Below are 18047 nucleotides of genomic sequence, written 5' to 3'. Positions count from 1 at the left end.
GCAAGCCACTCCCACAAAGGAGGCCACACCCACAGAGTAGTTTTGAAGAATTTTTGAAACCCACCACTGGTCCACATGGAGGAGTTCTCATCGTGTCTTCTGAGTGCTAGTTTGTACTCACGGAGACGCGCCTCCTGCCTGTTTATCCTACAAAGCACTGATGACGTTACCTAGTTGGGTCCCGAAACGCCTTCAAGGAAGCAACCAAGCTCAGAGAGCACCAAGGACCCCACAATCCTCCTCCTCTCCACAAAACCCACTCTCTTCCAGCACTGATGACGTTACCAAGTTGGGTCACGAAACGTCTGCAAGGAAACAGCCAAGCTCGCGGAGAAGCATGTCACACAAAGAATTTGAGAAGGGAGCAGAGGTTGTAATACATTGGCTAATGGTGTCATAACAGAAACCATATCAACTAACACCAAGGAGCCCACAATCCTCCTCCTCCTCTCCACCAACCCCACTCTCTTCCAGCATGGATGACGTTACCTAGTTGGGTCTGCAAGGAAACAGCCAAGCTCACGGCTAAGCATGTCATATGAAGAAGGGAGCAGAGGTTGTGGTACATTGGCTAATGGGAGTCATAACCGAAACCAGGTCAACTAAAAAGCCTACACAACAGCACACTCAAGAACTCCTGATGTCAAACTCTCCCTGGAACACAAAAGTACACCTGTGGCTTTCCCCCACTTCCCCCACGCCCCTCTCCCCCATAAAAGTAATTTGTAGAGCACCAGAGTATATCTGTGGGGGCCAAGTGCAAAAGATTTATGCTGCTGGTTATGTCACATATTCTACTTGGGAAGATCTCCAGCTGAAATTACAGGCACCATAATTGGGAAAAAGAACAAATTGTACTCGAAATGCCTTGGTCCTTAGATCTCCGTCGACTCTATCCTTTCCAGTCTGGATGGAGTCCATGTTTTCTTCTCGTCTGGGTGGGAGAGACCGGTGGCCTTGTTGGCCATCTCGTTGACCTTGTGCTCCAGGAGTTGGTTCTTCTGATACATCTCCACATAGTTCAACTGCAGCTGCTTCTGGTACTTGATGACCTTCTCCTTCTCCTCTTGCCACGTGCAACGTTCCTCCTCAAAGTCCAAGACCTGCTGCTCCCGGAACTGGCGCTCCGCTTTCAACTCCGCCTGGAGCCTCTCCACCTCTCTCCTCAAGGCGTTGAGGTTCTCCTCGCTCTGCCGCTTCACCTTGGCCTCGTCGCTCTCGCAGGCCAGGGGGTCCCTCGCGAGCTTCTCGGGGAGCTCCGGAGGGGCGTGGTTCTGGGGTCCCCCCAGGTGAGCCAAGGTCTGCTTCAGGTTGGAGACCTCCAGCTCGCACTGGCCGAGCTTCTCCCTCAACATCTGGACCTCGGCCATCTTGAGCTGCAGCTCGTTCTCGCAGAAGTCCAGGCTGACGCTTTTGGTGCTGTAGGAGTCCTTCAGGGTCAGGATCTGCTCGTCTTTGTCTCGGAGGAAGCCCTTGCCTTCTTTCAGCTGGGTACGCAGCCCGACGATCTCGTTCAGCTTTTGGGACACGTCGGCCTGAGAGTCCTTCAGCTGCTGCTTCAGCAGGGAGATCTCACCTGCCTTCTGGCACACCTGGATGAGAGAGAGAGAGAGGAGAGACAGAGAGAGATTGTCATCAGGTAACATCTTAAACCAAGTCAGTTAACTGGGCTTGAGCTGCCCAGGAAATAAACTGAGCCCTTTTGAAGTCCTACAGCTGTGACGGCGAACCTGTGCCATGCGTGTCCACAGGTGGCATGCCGAGCCATTGCTGAGGGCACGCGAGGCGTTGCCCTGCAAGCCCCATTTGGCTTTGATTTTTGGCCGTGAAAACGGACTTCCGGTTTGTGCTTTGGGCTGTTTTTCGCCCTCTGGAGGCTTCAGGGAAGCCTCCAGAAGTATAATAATTATAATAAAAAAACAAAACTATATACCGTTAAGTTTTAACTAATAGGGGGGAAATGTTATGATATAGGATATAGTTAAATAAAGAAAGGATAATGATAATAAATTATATACATGGAGGATTAGAAAACTTTGGTATTAAATATTATGGATGTTTAGCTAAAACAGGATATGAGGACTTAATGTTAATGGAGGATTTTACAAATAAGTAAATGAAATGCCAGCATGTGGTTATGGATTGAATCTTGGTTTACTTAAGGATGTTTAAATAACTGTCGTCAAATAAAAGTGGAGGTATGATGATGTTAATATATTAAATACTTGAGTTGATATTTGAATTGATATGAAGTATATTTGATGACGGTGGAAGAGATGCACAAAAGCTTTTTGTAACCAGCTGATATACTTTCTACAATATGTTTGTTTTGAAAATAAATAAATTAAAAAAAATTCTTAAAAAAAAAAAGTTCAAAACATCCTTAAAGATCCATCTCATCCTGGCCACCCCCCTTTTTTTTGAACTATTACCATCTGGCAGACGGTACAGGGCAATAAAAACAAGGACAAATAGAATGAAAAAACAGCTTCTATCCCAGGGCAGTCACTATATTGGATTCTACGGTATAGTGCAATATTGGGTTTTCAATTTCAATTATATAGCATGCGAAGGATGTGTGTTTGTGGTTTATCTTTTATCTCCAAACTGCTTGCTGTAGGGACAACGGATGCGCATCCCTCTCAAGTGACAAGTGTATTTGAATTATCTCCATCCAGAAGTAATCCTCAATTTACGGCCACCGTTGAGCTGAGAATTATGGTCATACATCCTTCTGCGCAATTCTTGTTGCTCTCCTTGTTGCAGTTGTTATTGGGAGCACATGGTGGCTGAATGGATGGTCGTAAGTTGAGGACTAACTGTAGTTGGAAGAGGAAGGAGTAGGAGAAGGTCTCCTTCAAAACCACCCACACTAGGAGGCAACATTGGTTGAGTCCCTTGTATCAGTGGTGAAATTCAATATTTTTTTACTACCAGTCCTGTGGGCGTGGCATGGTGGGCGTGGTGTGGCTGGTGGGCGTGGCAGGGGAAGGATACTGCAAAATCCCCATTCCCACCCCACTCTGGGGCCAGCAAGAGGTGGCATTTGCTGGTTCTCCAAACTACTCAAAATTTCCGCTACCGGTTTTCTGAACTACTCAAAATTTCTGCTACCTGTTCTCCAAACTACTCAAAATTTCTGCTACTGGTTCTCTGAACTACTCAAAATTTCCGCTACCGGTTCTCTGAACTACTCAAAATTTCCACTACCGGTTCTCTGAACTACTCAAAATTTCCATTGCCGGTTCTCTGAACTACTCAAAATTTCCACTACCGGTTCTCTGAACTACTCAAAATTTCCACTACCGGTTCTCTGAACTACTCAAAATTTCCGCTACCGGTTCTCTGAACTACTCAAAATTTCTTCTACCGGTTCTCTGAACTACTCAAAATTTCCATTGCCGGTTCTCTGAACTACTCAAAATTTCCGCTACCGGTTCTCTGAACTACTCAAAATTTCCGCTACCGGTTCTCCAGAACCAGTCAGAACCTGCTGGATTTCACCCCTGCCTTGTATGGTGTTGACCCTGGCTGACTCTCACCTCCCACTTGGTCTCTTCGATCTTGGGAAGAAACTCGGCCTGCTCTTTTTTGAAAGCCACAAACTTCTTCTCCAGCTCTTCCCGCTGTTGAAGGAGTTGAGCGACGTCATCTTGGAGCTTCTTCTTCTCCTGCTGGAGCTTGAAGATCTGGAGCTGGAGGGCTTGTTGAGCTCTCTGGGCTTTCTTGGAGACCTGCTGGAGCTTGTTGGCGTAGTTCTGCCTCAGCTCGTCCATCTCCCGTTCCCAAATCTTCTGCTTCTCCTCAAAGACCTGGTAGATGGCCGCCTCGCTCTTGTCCAGGTTCCTCCTCATCTGGAGGACTTCCTGCTCCTTCTCCCACAGGCGGTTTTCCAGGTCTTGGATGATGTCGTCCGTGGAAGGCGAGTGGAAAGGCATCGTTTCGTTGAGATGGTTGAGTCGGCTGAAGGAAGAGGTGCTCTTCGTGGAAGACCGGCCGCTGTCTGAGGTAGATATCCCGTTGTATCCCACGACGTTCTTCTCGCCGTAGGTGGTCCCGATGCGGTTGATGTGACTGGTGGAGGCGCTCATGGGAGCCACGTGCTGGCTGTAGCCCGTGCCGTACGTGGGCAAGCTGGTTAAAGAGTTGCGGCCAGAATCGGAAAGACCGACTCTCTCTGGGTTGGTAGTCCTGTTAAGGCTGGCCTTCTCCAGGCCGCTTTTGACCGGCGCAGGACTATTGCTGTGCGTGTGGTTTAAAGTCTTTCGGTTCTCGGTGGTGACGCCGTTGCTCTGCACTGGACACAGGTTTTGCATGGAATGGAAGTTTTTAGGAACAACTGGCTTAAAGGCTGAAGGTCTAACTAAGGGTTCAGTATTCTGAAAGGGAAAAAAAGAAGACCAATAAAACAATTTCATTTATTTATTTATCTATTTATATCTTTCTATCTATCTATCTATCTATCTATCTATCTATCTATCTATCTATCATCTATCTATCTATTTATCTATGTATGTATCTATGTATCTATGTATCTATGTATCTATGTATCTATGTATCTATCTATCTATCTATCTATCTATCTATCTATCTATCCATCCATCCATCCAGCTAGCTAATCTATCATCTATACCTATCGTGTCTGTCTGTCTGTCTGTCTGTCTGTCTGTCTGTCTGTCTTTCTATCTATCTATCTATCTATCTATCTATCTATCTATCTATCTATCTATCTATCTATCTATCTATCTATCTAACTATCCATCTATCTATTTTTACCTATCTGTTGATCTATCCTATCCTTTTATCTATTTATTATCTATATCTATTATCCATCTATTTATCTCTCTATTATCTCTCTATCTATCTATCTATCTATCTATCTATCTATCTATCTAATCTATTTACCACCTATACTTATCTTATCTCTCTCTCTCCCTATCTCTCTCTCATCTATATCTATCCTATCTATCTACCTACCTATTTATCTATCCTCCTATCTATTTATCATCTATATCATCTATCTATCTCTATAAACTCTCTTTGTATCATCTCTATCTCTATCTATCTATCTATCTATCTATCTATCTATCTATCTATCTATCTATCATCTTATTTTTACCTATCTATTGATCTGTCCTATCCTCTTATCTATTTATCATATCTATTATCCATCCATTTATCTCTCTATCTCTCTATCATCTATCTAATCTATTTACCACCTATACCTATCTAATCTCTCCCTCCCTCCCTATCTCTCTATTTATCCTATATCTCTCCTATCTACCTATTTATCTATCCTATCCTATCTATTTATCATCTATATTTATCATCTATCTATCTATCTATCTATCTATCTATCTATCTATCTATCTATCTATCTATCTCTATAAACTGTCTCTCTTCGTATCATATCTATTTATCTATCTATCTATCTATCTATCTATCTATCTATCTATCTATCTATCTATCTATCATCTATCCATTCATCCATCTATATATATATTATCTATCTATCTATCTATCTATCTAATCTATCTATCTTATCTATCTTATCTATCTATCATATTTATTAAATAGAACTGTTTATTTGTTTATTACATTTCCAGGTAGACCTCGACTTTAAAAAGTTCATTTAGGGACCATTCAAAGTTACAACAGCACTGAAAACAAAGTGACATATGACCGTTTTTCACATTTACGACCATTGTGGCATCCCCATGGTCACGTGATCAAAAATCCGCCGCTTGGCAACTGACTCGTATTTATGACAGCTGCAGTGTCCTGGCGTCATGTCATCCCCTTTGCGACCTTCTGACAATCCGGGGAAGCCGGATTCACTCAACAAATGTGTCGCTCACTTAACAACGGTTTGTTGAACAACTGTGGCAAGAAAGGTTGTAACACAGGTAAAAAAGGGCAAAATCTCCCTGAGCAATGGAAATGGGAGACTCAATTGTGATCGTAAAAGGAGGACGGCCTGAATCAGAAAGGCATGGAAGACAAGAGCCATTCTTCCTAAAGCTGCCCAAGAAGCCGTTTGGAAACAAGAGGAGCAACAAATAAATTTAGTAAATAAATAAATAAAACAACAGGTCGGGGTGGGGAATGGTGGCCCTTTTAGGACTTGTGGACTTCAACTCCCAGAATTCCTCAGCCTGCATGGGGAATGATGGCTCTTTTAGGACTTGTGGACTTCAACTCCCAGAATTCCTCAGCCTGCATGGGGAATGATGGCTCTTTTAGGACTTGTGGACTTCAACTCCCAGAATTCCTCAGCCTGCATGGGGAATGATGGCTCTTTTAGGACTTGTGGACTTCAACTCCCAGAATTCCTCAGCCTGCATGGGGAATGGTGGCCCTTTTAGGACTTGTGGACTTCAACTCCCAGAATTCCTCAGCCTGCATGGGGAATGGTGGCCCTTTTAGGATTTGTGGACTTCAACTCCCAGAATTCCTCAGCCTGCATGGGGAATGATGGAATGATGGAATGATTGACACTGAGCCAAGGTGGCGCAGTGGTTAAATGCAGCACTGCAGGCTACTGCTAGATCAGCAGTTCAGCGGTTCAAATCCCACCGGCTCAGGGTTGACTCAGCCTTCCATCCTTCCGAGGTGGGTAAAATGAGGACCCAGATTGTTGGGGGCAATATGCTGACTCTCTGTAAACCGCTTAGAGAGGGCTGAAAGCCCTATGAAGCGGTATATAAGTCCACTGCTATTGCTATTGCTATTTTAAGACTTGTGGACTTCAACACCCAGAATTCCTCAGCCGGCATGGGGAATGATGGCCATTTTAGGATTCGTGGACTTCAACTCCCAGAATTCCTCAGCCTGCATGGGGAATGATGTCCCTTTTAGGACTTGTGGACTTCAACTCCCAGAATTCCTCCGCCTGCATGGGAAATGATGGCTCTTTTAGGACTTGAATACCCAGAATTCCTCAGCCAGCATGGCTGCCTGAGGAATTCTGGGAGTTGAAGTCCACAAGTCCTAAAGGGGGCCACAGTTCCCCACCCCTGTTAGGTTCTCCGTTGACAGGCACGGAACCAACCCCCCCTCTTGAGGGTTGGACTAGAAGACCTCCAAGGTCCCTTCCAACTCTTCTGATTCTCGTCTGAAGATGGGGGCACCCACCTGGTCCAGTTTCCCAGAGACTGGAAATATCTTTGGTGGTTTATTGGTTTCTCTGTACTGGGTGAGCGGTGGGGGCATGTTCTTCTCGTTGTTGGCCGCCACATTCCCACCAACGTCACCCTTCCCCTTCTCGCTCTTGCGCAAGTCCCCATTGATGTAGATGGAAGTGGAGACCTTCTCCTCCCCGGCGTGGCGCGTGGAGAGAGAGTAGCTACTCCGCGTCCCGTCCAGCGGCTGGTGGGTGTTTTGAGGCCTGGTGACCCCCAGGCTCTTGAGGGCAAAGTCTTTTTCGTGAGAGACGCCAGTGCCCACGCTGCTGCTCTGCGAGGTGGATTCGGAGCTCCTGGGGTGGAAGGTGTGGAAGGTCTCCTGGCTGTGGTAGCTGGCATCAGTCAGGACAGAGAGGGTCTCTAGCTTGGCCATGGCAAACGGTGGGAGTCGGTGGCCCTGTAAGAAAGAGAAGAAAACAGCCGCCCCCCCACCCAGAAAAGGGCATTGAGAAAGAAAATTCTATTTTTTTTCCTATGCAGCAAAAAGGTAAAGATAAAGGTTCCCCTTGCACATCTGTGCTAGTTGTTCCCGACTCTAGGGGGCGGTGCTCATCCCCGTTTCAAAGCCAAAGAGCCAGCACTGTCTCCGAAGACGTCTCCGTGGCCATGTGGCCGGCATGACTCAACGCCGAAGGCGCATGGAATGCTGTTACCTTCCCACCAAGGTATTGTGTTCTCTGATGTGTTTTTTTTTTTTGTAGATGTTTCACGATCCAATCAGGTAACATCATCAGTGCTAGAAGGGAGTGGGATTTGCAGAGAGGAGAGGAGCAGGAGGAAGAGGGAAAGGAGGAGGAGGGGCAGGAGGAGGAAGACTGTGAGGTCCTCGGTGCTCTCTTAGCTCGGTGGGTTTCTTGCAGACGTTTCCTGACCAATCTAGGTAACATCATCAGTACTAGAAGGGAGTGGGGTTTGCAGAGGAGGAGGAGGAGCAGGGAGGAGGAGGAGGAGGAGGAGGAAAAGAAGGAGGGGAAGAGGGAGGAGGAGGAGGAGGAAAAGAAGGAGGGGAAGAGGAGGAGGAGGAGGAGGAGGAGGAGGAGAAGGAGGGGAAGAAGGGGGAGGAGGAGGAGAACTGTGGGGTCCTTGATGCTCTCTGAGCTTGGTGGTTTTCTTGCAGGCGTTTTATTATTTATTTATCAAACTAGGTAACAGCATCACATGCAAAAACAGAAGAAAGAAGAGATCAATCAGCCTCGCACAAAACAAAGGCAGAAGGGAAAAAAATAATAATGAACGTTGCATAGATGGCTGAGCAAAACTGCTTGGAGTTTGGCTTGCAATGTGCAGGCACCCACCCACGATCCCTTACAGGCGAGGCAGCCCTTCAACAGCCCTTTACGGACGCATTAAAAACGGACAGCAGTAACACCTGGCTATTCGGAGAGGTGTTACTTCTCCCACTTTCTAAAGAGTGAGAGAACTGCCTGGAAGGGAGACGTTTCAGTAGCCAACGGAGATGCAAATATCCGGAAAAAAACACCCCTTCATTCTGTTTGCTGCCTCTGGTTTAGCTGTGAAAAGTCCAGGAATTGGGTCACAGCAAAAATAAGAAATATCCTTCAAGCACATTAAAAAAACAAAAAACTGAATCTGAGTGGCAAATATCCAGGCAGCCACAAGAGGGCAGGAAAGAGTAAATGTTTTTCGGTATATACGAAACCCCACCACCACTTTGGGAAATATTTTAAAAAGGCAGGATAGAATATTTCGCCTAAATGAGAAATCGGGGGGGGGGGGGGGGGATCTTAAGGGAGGCAGAAACTAACTCCAGTCTCCCTTCCTCCCAAAGCAGATACTGAGCAGGCCAGCTTTTAAAAATGCAGATTTGATACTCCATTCCGAAAGACTGGGTCAGACAGAAACTCCTGATAAGCAATTAGGCAAGCGAAGAGGATTAGCTCAGAACAGCACCTCGGATTTGTATTTCCTCTTTTGCTTTTAGAGTAAGGGTGTCCAACTCGATTTCATTGAGGGCCGCATCAGGGTTATGTTTGACCTGGGCGGAGGGGGGGCATGGCCAGCACGACATCACTCATTTGGGGAGGACCCCTGTGGTGGCCTGAGCACTCTGCAGCGAAAACGGGCTCCCGAGCTCCATTTTCGGCTGTGACAACTTCTTGCAACCGCCTCTGTTTTCACTGCCAGAGAATTGCAGGAAGCCGTCACAGCCGAAAACAGAGCTCGGGAGCTCGATTTCACTGGCAGAGGGACCGGGGCCGGTCCGCTGTTTTCAGGGCGGCCCCACGGACCAGATCAAAGCACGCTGCGGTTGTGAGTTTGATACCCCTCCTATAGAGCCAGCCATGACAACATGAAGATGACAAGAGCCAACAGACTATTAAAGGACAGGTTCTTGCACAGGAACAGGAAGCTCAAATACGAAGCCAAAAAACCCAACCCACTTAACTCCCATTTTGTCAGCTGTCCCAAAACCACACACAATCGGTGGTTCTGCTTCATCAATAAAGGGAACCTTTCTTTCTATCACCCTACAGCCTCCATTTTATCCCCAGCGCCTTTCTCCCAGCTTGGAACTGAACCAGATTCATTTTCCTTCCAACAAGTATTTACAACGGCACAGAGGTGGTATTCAGCCGGTTTGGACAAGTTCGGACAAACCGGTAGCAGAAATTTTGAGTAGTTTGGAGAACTGACAAATACCACCTCTGGCTGGCCGCGCCCTCCTGCCCTTCCCAGTCCTATATTCCCTTGTTTTTTAGCTCAGCTGATTTGTGTGGCAGAGCGGATAGCCGTGCCTTAACTGAGCTAAAAATCAGCTCAGCTCACCAGCGCTGACTCCGAGGGTGGTCTTTGAGTGCTACGCACGTGCGTTGCTAAGCAGGACGGTTGTTTCGTGAGTTTGGCCCCATTTTACAATCTTTCTTTGCCTCTGTTGTGAACTGATTCGCTGTGGTTGTTAAGCTAATCACATGGTTGTTAAATGAAACTGGCTTCCCCATTGATGGTGCTTGTCAGAAGGTCGCAACAAAGGGGGTCACGGGGACACTGCAACCGTCATAAATACGAACCGGCTGCCAAATGTCTGAATTTCAATCATGTGGCCATGTGGTTGTAAGTGTAAAAAAATGGTCAGACGTCACTTTTTTCAGAGACGACGTATCTTCGAACGGTCAGTAAATGAACTGTTGTAAGTCGAGGACTGCCTGTACTGTAGAATAGTGCTTCTCAACTTTGCCAACTGGAAGATGGGTGGACTTCCAAATCGTAGAACATGTGTGAACCAGGGGTGAAATGTTTCGTTCGTCCGAACCAATAGCAAAAATGCTACCTGTTCACTCGAACCGGTAGCAAAAGGAAAAGGTCTCGGTTCAGGCGAACCAGTTTTTCCGACAATCAGCTACGATGCGTACAGATTTCCTCCCCTCACTGTTCGCTTACCTTTGCAGGCGTGTTCTGCACATGCGCAGAAGGTCCGCGCAGAACCGGTAGCAAAGTTAAATGCATTTCACTCCTGGTGTGGACTTTTTAACTTTCACAATTCTCCAGCAAGCATGCTCGAAGTTTGGGGGGAAAAAACCAACCCTGTGCTTGGAGATGATTCGCTAGGCTCCCAGAGGACTAGCCTCTTGCTTTCCTTTTGAATTTGCTGAATTGTATTCAAATCTTCACAAACTCGGCTGGACCAACCTCTAAATCTGAGATCTGATTCCCTCCTCCAGTGTTCAACCCATGACGGATGGCCGGGTGGTTCTAGCAAAACAATCGGGAAGGCTGATTTTTTTTTCTCCCCTAATTCCAATGCAATTAAGAAAGCAAACCTTTCATAAAGTACTTTATTACTGCTTTTATCCTTGTTTTCTTTGGCTGAAAGCTGGGGAGGATTTACTCCACAAAACTCCAGTAGACCAATAGTCAATATTTAACCAGCCCCTCCCCACCCATTCCAAAGGCTTCAGGTTTCCAAACATCCATTAAGAGGGTTGTTTTTATTTTAAAGAAAAAAAAAGACAAAATGTGCTTTTATTCCATTGATGCTAATCTCGGCGGTTGTTTCCACAGGGAGGGGCGGTGGTGGAGGCTGAATGGGGGCTATTTGCTTTGCAAATTCTAGGTTCCCCCCCCACCCCTCCCGAAAACTTCAAAGGAAACTCCAAACTCACCTTTTCTTTTTGGGCCAGATTATAGGAGAGGCAGTCCTCGACTTACGACCACAACTGAGCCCGAAATTTCTCCCGCTAAGCAAGACGTTCGTTAAGGGAGTTTCGCCCGATTGTAAGCCCCTTTTTTTTTTGCCACGGTTGTTAAGCGAACCACCGCCGTTGTTAAGTTAGTAACCCGGTCGTTAAGTGAATCCGGATTGACTTTGCTCGTCAAAAGGTCGCAAAAGGGGAATCGCATGAACCCAGAACACTGCGAATGATTGTCATAAATACAGGGAGTCCTCGAGTTACATCAGTTCATTTAGTGACGGTTCAAAGTTACAATGGCACTGAAAAAAGCGACTTAGGACCATTTCCCACACTTACGACCGTTGTAGCATATGCGACCGTCATAAATATGAGTCGGTGGCCAAGCTTCCGAATTTAATCACGTGATCGCGGGGATGCTGCAACGGCTGTAAGGGTGAAAAACGGCCATAAGGGGTCACTTTTTTCAGTGACCGTCGTAATGGTCACTAAACAAATAGATGCAGTTGACAAGCTGGTCACCCGGTCGTTAAGTGAATCCGGCTTCCCCATTGATTATGCTTGTCAGAAGGTTGTAAAAGGGGATTGTGTAGCCTCCGGGACACAGCAACCGTCGTAAGTATGAGTCGGTTTCCAACCATCTGAATTCTGATCATGTGACCCCCGGGATGTTATAACGGTCGTAAGTGTGAGAAATAGTCATAAGTCACTTTTTCATTCAAATCCCTTTCTTTACTCACGGGGAATTTAAGAAGAAGAAAAAAGCTAAGGGGGGCCACAAAAGATTTTTTTCTACACACTGTTTCAACATTTCCAGGAATGAATGAATGAATGAATGAATGAATGAATGAATGAATGAATGAATGAATGAATGAATGAATGAATGAATATATATATATATATATATATATATATATATATATATATATATACCGTATTTTCACGACCATAAGCCGCACTAAAAATCCTAAATTTTGATCCAAAATCGGCAGTGCGGCTTATAACCCGGTGCGCTTTATATGTGGAAAAAGATCTCCCAGCTGCTTTGCTCCTCGCGACTGCAATAGATGTCCAGAGGCGGCTTTTGGGGCTGGTGGGGATTGGATTTCCGGCTCGGTGGCCCCTGTCGCTTCTGGACGTTGTGGGGAGCCGAGGAGAGTGTGGGGGGGAGCGCGCGGCGGTTCTTGGCGCTCTGGGAGGCGGGAGAGGCGCGCGGTTTGGTTTCTCCTCCCTGGGCGTCGCGGCGGCGGCCCCGGGCGCGCCGATCCCCGTGTTTTTCGCATCGGGGCATGCTCTTGCAGCACGCCCCGATGCGAAAAACACAGAGATCGGGCGACGTCCAGGGAGGAGAAATCAAACCGCGCGCCTCTCCCGCCTCCCAGAGCGCCAAGAACCGCCGCGCGCTCCCCCCCACACTCTCCTCGGCTCCCCACAACGTCCAGAAGCGACAGGGGCCACCGAGCCGGAAATCCAATCCCCACCAGCCCCAAAAGCCGCTTCTGGACATCTGTGGCTCCCGGCGCTCCAGGAAGCACCGAAAGCAGCTGGGAGAGGCGCGCGGCTTGGTTTCTCCTCCCTGGACGCTGCAGCAGCAGCCCCAAACTCACCGATCCCAGTGCCTTTCGCATCGGGGCGCGCTGCAAGAGCATGCCCCGATGCGAAAAACACAGAGATCGGTGAGCCCGGGGCCGCCGCTGCGACGTCCAGGGAGGAGAAACCAAGCCGCGCGCCCCTCCCAGCCGCCCTCGGCGCCCCCCGGAGCGCCAAGAACCCTCGTGCCGCTCCTCGCGATGTCCAGAAGCGTCGGGAAATGTGCGGCTTATAACCCGGTGCGCTTTATATGTGGAAAAAGTTAAAAAAATTAACGTTAATTGATACTGCGGCTTTTAATCCGGTGCGGCTTTTGGTCGTGAAAATACGGTATATTTCACCACATTATTGGCAGAAAATTCTGCAGGATTTCAAACGGGAAGAGGGACGTTTTAGCCTGTATTTGCTTTCTTAATCAGCATAGAGGGGACCTTAGAGGTCTTCTAGTCCAGCCCCTTATTTACCTTATTTATCCCCCCCCCCCTTCAACCCAAGAGGCCTGATTTGCGTAACTTTGAAGAAGTGGAACGAGAGCCTCAAGAATTGCAAATTTATTTGTTTTTAAATGCCCCAGTGCGTTTGGGAAGTCTCCTAAAACTCTCCCTTTGCACAGTAAGAAAAGGGAGGAATTGAAAAAAACCACAGAGATGCTTGTTTGTGTCTTTTCCAAGCCAATAATGAGATAATTGTAGGGTTCTCTAGTCGGGAAAACAATATTGCGTTCCTGGCTTGCATCGCCCATGGGTGGAAGCCACCGGAAGACAAAGGACAATTAAGGCTTGACACTGATTGAAACCAACAACTATGCAATGATAACAATGACCGAAAAGCAGAACGTTCATCTATGTCCTCAGCTTCCCTTTGTCCGTGTTAAACCCGGCTTTCATGCCTAAGGCCGGACTAGAACTCACCGTCCCCTGGTGATTGGCCCAAAGTCACCCAGTCGGCTTTCATGCCTAAAGTGAGACTAGGATTCACCTTCTCCTGCTGATTGGTCTAGTCACTCGGTTGACTAAGGCGGAACCAGAACTCACAGTCCCCTGGTGATTGGCCCAAAATCATCCAGCCAGCTTTCATGCCTTGAGTGGAACTAGAACTCACAGTCTCCTGGTGATTGGCCTAAAATCACCCAGCCAGCTTTCATGCCTAAGGTGGAACTAGAACTCACAGTCTCCTGGTGATTGGCCCAAAATCACCCAGCCGGATTTCATGCCTCAGATGGAACTAGAACTCACATTCTCCTGGTGATTGGCCCAAAGTCACCCAACTGGCTTTCATGCCTAAGGTGGGACTAGAACTCACAGTCCCCTGGTGATTGGCCTAAAATCACCCAGCCAGCTTTCATGCCTAAGGTGGAACTAGAACTCACAGTCTCCTGGCGATTGGCCCAAAATCACCCAGCCGGATTTCATGCCTCAGATGGAACTAGAACTCACATTCTCCTGGTGATTGGCCCAAAGTCACCCAGCTGGCTTTCATGCCTAGGGTGGGACTAGAACTCACAGTCTCCTGGTGATTGGCCCCAAATCACCCAGCCAGCTTTCATGGCTCAGGTGGAACTAGAACTCACATTCCCCTGGCGATTGGCCCCAAATCACCCACCCAGCTTTCATGGCTCAGGTGGAACTAGAACTCACATTCTCCTGGTGATTGGCCCAAAATCACCCAGCCAGCTTTTATGGCTCAGATGGAACTAGAACTCACAGTCTCCTGGCTTCTCGCCTAATGCTTTAACCACTGGTCCAAATTCTCTCTCCTATTAAGGTCCTATTGATTGAGATAACCTGGGCACATTTTGACTGGGATCCACCCAGAGTTTGTTACAAGATGAGGCAGCCATTATAAAAGTTTTAAATAAAATGAAATACAATGAATAAAATCCACAGAATGCTGAGAAATGGCAAGGCATCCCTTTAGCCAATCAGAACTCCCTTTTGGCTGACCAATATGTCGCCCGGGGCCCACCTGTCGAACTACATTGTCCCTGGTCGTAAGTGCGAGGACCGGTTGTAAGTCCTTTTCCCCCCAGGGCCGCTGAAACTTTGAATGCTCTCCAAATCCATGCTTGTAAATCAATGACTCCCTGTTTGGCTCCTTCTCACAACCGCTCCTATTGTGTAAAAGTGTACAATCTTTGTGCGTGAGAATGCAAGGCAGGGAACAGCTTATGGAATACGAGAACCAGGTAAGGGAAGAGTTTGACGTAGCTGCTTAAACAGCCAGAGAAAAATCAGGCCATTATTATTACCGTGTTTCCCCGAAAACAAGACAGGGGTCTTATTTTCTTTGGACCCCTGAAATAAGCGCTTGGCCTTATTTTCAGGGAGGTCTTATTATTTTTGAGGCGCAGGAGGTGGTGAGTGTGGTCACCTTGTGGCTTCTGCTGTATTTTCGGAGAGGGCTTATTTTAGCACATGGGCTCAAAAGTCCGATTGGGCTTATTATCCAGGGAGGATATTATTTTGGGGGAAACGGGGTATTATTCTGTGGTTAATCTTTGGTGAGATTCACAGCCCTTGGGGCTGGTTGGTAGCTCAACAGCTCGAGTCCTAACCAAGGACCTAGGAACTGTTAAGGTAACGTCGGAGGATATTATTATTATGTGGTTAATTTTTGGTGAGATTCACAGGCTTTGGGGCTGGTTGGTAGCTCAACACCTCGAGTCCTAACCAAGGACCTAGGAACTGTTAAGGTAACGTCGGAGGATATTATTATTATGTGGTTAATCTTTGGTGAGATTCACAGGCTTTGGGGCTGGTTGGTAGCTCAACAGCTCAAGTCCTAACCAAGGACCAAGGAACTGTTAAGGTAACGTCGGAGGATATTATTATTATGTGGTTAATCTTTGGTGAGATTCACAGGCTTTGGGGCTGGTTGGTAGCTCAACAGCTCGAGTCCTAACCAAGGACCTAGGAACTGTTAAGGTAACGTCGGAGGATATCAGCTGTTCCAAGTAGCGTGGTTTTTTTGTAGAATCCGAATGTTCAAGTCAGGTAAATTTAGAATTTCCAAATAGCGAGGTGGCCCTTTAGGTATTGCTCCAAGGGCTCCAATTACAATCGGGACAACACACAATTTCTTTTTCCACAGTCGCTCAACTTCAATTTGCAAGTCCCGGCACTTTGTGATTTTTTTCTTGCAATGTCAATGAATCATACTTTTTTCTTTTCAACTATTGTTTTGTGGGCCAAGTGCCTGTCAGTCTGGATTCTGAAGTCCCACAAGATCTTGACTTTCTCATTCTCTAAAACCTTCTCAACCTGATTATTATTATTCGCAACAACAGAATTGTATCACAGCGGCCAGTTGTTTCGCCGGATTTGGCATTGGTTACTAGTCGGGCCCCACCCAGGGGCCTAGGACGTCGTAACGTATTTTCGTAATATGCGTGCAGATCCAAGCAGTGCGGCTGTTTGCATTTGACTGATGGTGATTTTGTCAATTTTTAACTGTTTTAAATGTAATTCCAGTGCTTTTGGAATAGCACCCAGTGTGCCAATTACCACTGGAATTACCACTGCTTCTTTGTGCCATAATCGTTGAATTTCAATTTTTAAGTCCTGGTATTTCGTGATTTTTTCACATTCCTTCTCGCCGACCCTGCTATCATCTGGCATTGCGATGTCTATGATTGTAACCTTATTTTTCTCAACCAGTGTGATGTCTGGTGTATTATGCGCCAGTATTTTGTCCGTTTGTATACGGAAATCCCACAAGATCTTGACCATCTGATTTTCGGTGACTTTTTCAGGCTGACGTTCACACCAGTTTGTTGCTGTTTTAATATTATAATTTTTGCACAAACTCCAATCGATCATTTGTGCCACTGAATTGTGCCGCAATTTATAATCAGTCTGCGCGATTTTTTTTACAGCAGCTGAGTATGTGATCAACAGTTTCATCAGCTTCTTTGCAATTATTGCTGTTGTTGTTGTTATTGTTATTATTAATTATCTTTGCAAGAAGTGTGAAAAAAATACAAGAAAGATTAAGATTAAGGTTGCCCTGGAAAGATATGAGAAAATTGGAAAGCGGGAGGCTGGGTCGAGCGAGAATTCCCACGAATTTGCCTTACGAGTTAGAAATAATGAATAGAAGAGGAAACACTTCAAATTTGCAGATGACACTAAACCGGCAGGAATAGCCAACTGCCCCAGATCACAAATCCCAAAGGATTTTGACCAGTGGTGAAATCTAATTTTTTTTAAACTACCGGTTCTGTGGGCGTGGCTTGGTGGTGGTGAGTCATGTAACTGGGGGATGAAAAGACAGAAACTCACTTTAACAATGTCCCGCTGGAGCAGGGTTGGACTAGATGACCTCCAGGTCCCTCCCAGCCCTGGATTATCCTCTGAAGCTGGGTCTAGTGCCAGGTTTGTAGTCCTTCCTTCCTCTCCTTTTTCCCTCTCTCTCTCTCTCTCTCTTTCTTTCTTTCTTTTCCTTTCTTTCTCCCTTCTTTCTTTTCCTTTCTTTCTCCCTTCTTTCTTTCTTTTCCTTTCTTTCTCCCTTCTTTCTTTCTTTTTCTTTCTTTCTTTCTTTCTTTTTCTTTCTTTCTTTCTTTCTTTGTTTTCCTTTCTTTCTCCCTTCTTTCTTTCTTTTTCTTTTCCTTTCTTTCCTCCTTCTTTCTTTCTTTCTTTTCCTTTCTTTCTCCCTTCTTTCTTTCTTTTCCTTTCTTTCTCCCTTCTTTCTTTCTTTCTTTTCCTTTCTTTCTCCCTTCTTTCTTTCTTTCTTTCTTTCTTTCTTTCTTCTTTCTTTCTTTTCCTTTCTTTCTCCTTTCTTTCTTTCTTTCTTTCTTTCTTTTTTTCCCTTTCTTTCTCTTTCTCAGCACCCCCCACCTCCCATTTTTGGCCTAGCTGGGAGCAAAAATGGACCCCCACCCCACCGCGTTTCCAGAAAACCTGTAGTAAAAAAAAATGCTTTAAAAAGTAGTTCCGAAGATCAGCTGTGTGACGTGCTAATGTGATCCTCAGTTACATAAACAGAGGCATAGAATTAAAACCACATGAAGTATCAGCACCGCTTTATAAAGCCTTAGTAAGGCCACACCTGGAATCCAGTTTTTTCACGTTACAAAAAAGATGTTGAGACTTTGGAAAAAATGCAGAGAAGAACAACTAAGATGATT

The 18047-nt window shown here is 46.2% G+C and overlaps 1 protein-coding gene across 1 annotated transcript in view; it reads right to left on the bottom strand.

Annotated features, from left to right (window-relative positions):
- Positions 1-745: 745 nt before the first annotated feature.
- Positions 746-18047, bottom strand: part of LZTS3 (leucine zipper tumor suppressor family member 3) — a 39781-nt gene continuing 22479 nt past the window's right edge. Inside the window, exons 3-5 of the mRNA XM_087723927.1 lie at positions 7135-7581; positions 3543-4379; positions 746-1592 (exon numbers count right to left, since the gene is read on the bottom strand). Of these exons, the coding sequence (XP_087580053.1) occupies positions 876-1592; positions 3543-4379; positions 7135-7557 (1977 nt within the window). The 5' untranslated portion in view covers positions 7558-7581 and the 3' untranslated portion in view covers positions 746-875. The remainder of the gene's footprint in view (positions 1593-3542; positions 4380-7134; positions 7582-18047) is intronic.

This window comes from Thamnophis sirtalis, unplaced genomic scaffold, assembly GCF_051295495.1.
Source record: "Thamnophis sirtalis isolate CommonGarterSnake01/CBP01778 unplaced genomic scaffold, rThaSir2_p1.2 scaffold_10, whole genome shotgun sequence".
NCBI lineage: Eukaryota > Metazoa > Chordata > Lepidosauria > Squamata > Natricidae > Thamnophis > Thamnophis sirtalis.
This window is presented reverse-complemented; position numbering and strand designations above follow the sequence as displayed.